General features: G+C 39.9%; 1 protein-coding gene across 2 annotated transcripts in view; it reads right to left on the bottom strand.

Moving 5' to 3' along the window:
* Positions 1-1,876: 1,876 nt before the first annotated feature.
* Positions 1,877-6,000, bottom strand: part of LOC148016505 (Acyl-CoA N-acyltransferases (NAT) superfamily protein) — a 69,087-nt gene continuing 64,963 nt past the window's right edge. For both annotated transcript variants that reach the window (XM_087664611.1, XM_087664612.1), the window contains one exon: positions 1,877-3,357. In XM_087664611.1, the coding sequence (XP_087520737.1) occupies positions 3,277-3,357 (81 nt within the window). In that variant the 3' untranslated portion in view covers positions 1,877-3,276. The remainder of the gene's footprint in view (positions 3,358-6,000) is intronic.

Raw genomic sequence — 6,000 nt, 5'->3', positions numbered from 1 at the left:
TGTACCTTGTTGAGTATTATTCCGCAACTACAAAATTTTACTTGAAAACTATTTGAACAAAGAATCACTTGGTTAATCACAAAGGTACACGCAAATAGATGGTTATCCTTATGTAATAAAATTACATCGACTACAACTTGTTAATTTATTAACATCTTTCTTGTAATGACCCACTTTTGTCAAACATAGTAGTTAGAATTTATAAAATCTACACACCTTCAACTTGGCTTATATACTAATGTATGAATTATGCTTTAATTCTCTACCTAATTGTACCATGACGTGACCAAGCATCTTTAGAAGTCACCTACAAAAAAGCATCAAAGAATGTATTGTTACTAGTGCTTGGTGAGTAGCACTTGTTCCCTCCAACATTAAGCATATAAAGAGCTCTTTCTCATGCAAAAGCTTTGTCCCATCACAAAGGTAAATACAAGATTTACCAATGTGTCTTGGTGAGCTAAGCATCCCCTAACTAACAAGGTCCCTAAAACAAGCTTCCATTGACTAGCTATTGACAACGTGTCCCCTAATTAAGGTTTCCTCTTTGTTCTAACCTTAATTAATGATACCTTGGTCTTACCGACCTATTGCCTATCACACGATAGTTCTCTCTCATCATATCTATTGCAAGCTTGCCCTTCCACTCAGCCCAACATTTGATTTATAGTAGTATTAGCTTCATACAATATCAATGAAGTCTTCAAAGGCTTTTGATTGAAGCCAAATAACTTTTACCAAGGTTCAATCCTTCTTCCCTAATCACCTCTCCATTGCGACTTCTTGATTACACTTCTCCATTCATCCAACAAGTTTTGTGCAGCATAGGAACGTTGAATCTTGAATAATGTTCTATAAAACAAGGTATCATCCTAATCAATAACCTGAGAATGTTGAATCCAAAGTGGGGAACAGCAACCTCTACCCCCACCCACACCTAGCGAGGCATACAGTGCCTCCTGAGCAAAAGCTTGTGATGTTGAGCACTAAATGATAAAAGAGGAAAAAGAGCCCCTTTCAGATATGGAAAAATGTCAAAAACTTCTAGTAGGAGCCCAAGATAAAACTAGCACTAACCCTTTCTCTCTGGGCATGACGCCTGGCCTCACAACGGATGAATGTCCACAATTAGAACAAATACCGAGAAGCCATGACTGCATACTCCATGGCATAGCAATGTATAGATAATCATGCAATGCAAATCTTCTCCCATGGACAACCTCACCCATAGATCATATATGCACACAATGGCCACTGGCAAGCTTATATAAATTGGAGGTAAGGCCTCTAGTCGGCTTGTTATTAAAGATGGGAGATCAACAAATGAGAGAAAAGATCCACAGCACAATGTGATCAATTATTCTGAAGGAGCAAAGAAACATATATAAACACCTTTTTAATACAATGTGTGCTTTGATTCAATAGGCAATCCCATAAAACACAAAAATCTCGCATGGCCAATTAGTTTGGCCAATGAAAATATGGAATGAAAGTAGATCAATTTATTATCCATTTGCTCACTAGATATACCCATTCCTTGATGCAACAATCGGTGAGGTAGAATCTTGAAGATATATGCTTATTTGTTCCAAATTATCACTCAATGCATTGGATTTCAACTCAAGATTTGCCGTTTGAACTTGTGAATTGTGCACTGTTGAGATATGCTTTCTCTCTGCTTATGAACTGTGCATTAAAGCTGAATGATCTCAAAGAATAGCTCCAAAACGAACAACCCTACGTGCACTGGAAAGATATATGAAATCACAAATACTTCCTGCTACATTCACATTCGACAAGTTTCAAATCAAATTAATGCATTATAGGCTACAATAGCCCACAGAGAAATTTCGAAACACTTCTTTCTATTGCTTCTTGTATTTCTCCCTTTCTCCATACAATTTGATAAGGACCTGCATGACTAAATGTCACATAGTAATCCACTATTTGCAAAGACCAAACAGTTTTCTTCCACCTCAATTCCATGAAAAAGCAATCAAACAGTGGAATCTTCTACAACAAAGAGATTGTGAGCCTATTCCGAACAGACGCCTTACAGCAACCACACACTACTGAGTAAACTGAGTAGGGCATCTCCCATCCAAAGCACCCTTTTAAAGCTCATATACACCAGCTGTGGTCAGAGCGCTCCATGATATCACATACCCCTTTCAGCATTTGCATAAATGTGCCCTTGCATCATCTGAGCTTTTACATTGCATTTTCTGTACATGCTGACCAAATAATTTCCCAACTGCCACATCTGCACTCTTCGGAGTCCATGATTGCTGCATGGATTCAATGGCCAAGATCCATGCTGGTAACACTGGAACATGCATCAAGGACAGGCAAACATGGCATAGCTTTGTTTGATACTATTACCCTGTGTCTGTCCAAAAGATCAATGGTTTTCTAAACTAGGCATTCTTGCAAATGGTGCAATTATGGTATTCCAAGCAACCACATCCCTATAAGGATTTTACAGAAAATGATCCATGCTTCATCTAATGCACCATCCTCAGCATAGGACTTGATGTGGTTTGCCCAAGAAAACAGATTCAGATTCTACATTAAATAAAATGCCTTCTAAGCATCCCACTTACATCTCCAAGTGCCATACATTGGCACGAGATATCAAGTAAATAAGGGTGTGCTGTCAACATCCAATGATACAGATACCAACGCACTTTTAGTTGATTCCTAATCCGGCTTCCCAGAACAGTCAGAAGGTCATAAGGGCCAAAAGAATCTTCTTTGTCAAATTCCACTGTAGCAACAGCAGGCCTATTGTTTTGGAGAAAACTATAAACACATGCTATGAGACACCCACTATGCACACAAAGCAGCTGTTCTGGTGTGAAACCACAATTGCTCCTTCATCCCAAAGGACATAGAAGCTAAACGAATAATACTGAGAGAGGTTGTGTTGCCTTTCTGGCATCACCCATGGCAGGTGAATGCTAAGTGAAGATGATACTACCGTATGGTCCAATTTTGTGAGACTTTGGTACTAGCATCTGCTGTTAATATCAACCAATTTCTAGACTTACACAGATGACTTATTTGATCCTTTTTTTCCCAGCAAGTATTTGTTGTCTTATGGATCAAGAAAACCAAAACAATGGAGGATAGAAGCCTTTCATTTTCATACTAAGCTAAACCACTTTCCTGAAAATTATCTTGTTTGATGTGCATAATTTTACAGCGATTCTAGACATGGATTCAGCTTGCAGCAAAGAGTTGGTCATACTTAGTATACTAAATCCCATAATTCCTTTATTTATGCATTGTAAAATCACCAAGCTCTTTTTTCATCCTTTTGCATGTTGACTCATCTACCACCAGCTCAAGAGTTATCTGCATGCCACCCAATTTTAATTGTGGTTACAATCACCTCATCAGAAAGACCTCACAAATAATTTTTACTAGCATGCCTTATACATTGATTGCAAAAAAACTAGTGTCAAAATTACTACAATAAGGGCTTTGCCTGTTTTGGTGGGAACAAAAAGACCAAGCCAGCCTTAAGGTAAGAAAACTAACATCAAGTAAGCAGTTTGATCACATTCAGAACCAAAATGTGTCCACCATGCCAAGACAAAGGCATGCAAAAATTCCTAGGTTACTGACAGCCAATATAAGGCCTTACCAAACCTCGTTCCTCTTTTTTAAGCCCTGGTTAGAACTCTTGTTCCAAGGACCACAAGAAAGCCAAAAATTTTGGAATGATATACCAATTAAGCACAGGAGATCGACAAAACATACTTCTATCATCACGTGTAAAGCATGAGTTAAACTTCTCTGCCATGTGATGGTTCAAAGCATGAGTCATAGTACTCAGAATCCACATAATACATAACATGTCAACCTTGTGCAACTTGCAATCTCTTGCTCATGTGATGCCCTAAATGTGAAGTGTGCCAACTGCAAGAAGGAGGCTTTGCTCTGACTCTTTCGGTGCATTATGCTTGTTAAGCCATTGACAAGAATTGCCACTCTGCTTGTTACTTTAGCTCGCATTCACTTAAGGATGTTGCCCAAAGCCACAAAAATTACATGTGTAGCATGACCAATATGCAAAAGGAGTGACCAGAGCCGCATCACCAAGACCTTATACTGCATGAAAAGAAGAGCAATGGGCTGCCAACTGATAGATCTCCTGACAAACTATCATGACAGAGAGGCTGTTTAGAACCTGTTTGTGTTTGGTACTTTTCCAAAATATCACCCAAAATGTTTGCTCATTCACCATTTATCGGCTGATTATCTCCCTGATTTTTTCAGTTATGTTTGTGCTTCTTGCAGTTTTCCCTTCCATAACTCTGTAGTAAAAGAATCTTACAAGCCTGATGTTTCCCAATGGTTTCCTAGCTGTTTCTGTTTCCTAGGCTCAAATAATTGCCATTTCAGCAGGCTTGATCATTGCAGTAATCATTTCCCTTGCATGCAGCTCGAGAAAAAAGTAGGAGATGTCAGTAATGATATAAATCATCTCTTTAACCTCCCATTTCGTCTTTTGGGCTCCAAAAACCTGATGTGTAGAACTATTCCGCAAGGCTAAAGCAGGATAAAGTAAATATTATCACTAGCCAAATTTAATTAACTTTAGAGTGTTTTCATCAAGCAATCATTTACCTGCCCAACTCCATGTAAGGAGGGCCAGGAGGAGCCATTCTTCATACTATCTAATCTCCAATCATTTACCGCATTACCACATCTTCTCTATCAACCTTCCTTACAAGCCTCTATCTCATCATGCATGCCCATGCTGCTGTCTATGACAGTTTCAAACCCAGACATCTCTTTTTTTTTTTTCGTAAACCCCAGACATCTCTCTCTCTCTCTCTCTCTCTCTCTCTCTCTCTGATTGCTGACGAAATACTGACGGGGATGGTGACGAGACGTGTCTGGTGTGAGTGCCAGGATGCTGGCGTGACGAGACATGCCTGGCGTGATGGACGTGTCTGGCGCGAGTGACAAGAGCTGACGTGACTGTCATGTCCGTCCTACAAGAGGCAGCAGTTTGGTGGGAGCAATTGCAGTGACAGTAGTCTAGCAGGACTGGTGTGAGTGCTGACCCGAAGGAGCTGCTCTGCAAGGTCACGTCTCTACACAAGGAGACAGCCACTGTCCTACAGGGACACAAATGTACTCAGAATGACATGAATGCAGACCTGGGTGAATGTATTGATGCACTGGCCTGTGGACTAGGCAATGATGCATTGACTTTGATTTTGATCATGTCACGGAGTATGCAGTAATGCACTGACTGGGACTGCAATTTGTATTTCTGTAGTGACTGTAAAGAGTGTAAAGGCATTTGGGCTCGTAAAAGATTACTGGGCTTGCAAAAATTTAGAGAAGGGTTAGGGAAACCTTGGAAATTTGCAAGAATCACAGAATTTGCTCTGATTTTGACAGTACAAAGTACAAGCTGAGTGGCTTTGCACACAGTGTGTGAGAGATGGATAATGTAGACAAATGCAAGCATCAAACCGTGGAAAATGAATATCTGGGAGATGAATCTAATCAAAAACTAACACAACCGTCAATGGAAGCAATGTTCAACACCCCTTCTAAGAACACACGGTACAAGACGTATGGCCGTAGGGTCCGTGATTGAACCGTCTCCCCAGCATCTGATAGGCATGGAAAGACCTCACGCACCATGAATAAAAAGAAATACGAGAGCAGGTCAAAGCCGAACTAATAGAAAATCAGAGGGAAGAAATGCAAGACATGCAGATAAAGATGAAGAATGACTTACACGCACAAATGCTGTCTGAAATGCATACGCTGAAAACTGATGCTGAAAGTGGTAGATGCCTACAAATCTGAAATCTTAGAACTGAGGAAAGAATTGAATACATTTAAGAAAAAAGAAATGAATGTGCAAAAAAAACTACAAAAAGAGGAAAGAGGCTTTGAAGGCATGTGAAAGGGAGGTTCACTCATGGGCAGAAGTGGCAAAGACAACACAGAAGCAAATAGAAGAAGCCA

The sequence above is a fragment of the Lygodium microphyllum genome, chromosome 23 (genome assembly GCF_053477565.2).
Source record: "Lygodium microphyllum isolate KBCC chromosome 23, Lygodium_microphyllum_v1.1.10, whole genome shotgun sequence".
Lineage (NCBI taxonomy): Eukaryota > Viridiplantae > Streptophyta > Polypodiopsida > Schizaeales > Lygodiaceae > Lygodium > Lygodium microphyllum.
The sequence above is the reverse complement of the archived record's forward strand: the minus strand, read 5'-3'. Positions and strand labels throughout refer to the sequence as shown.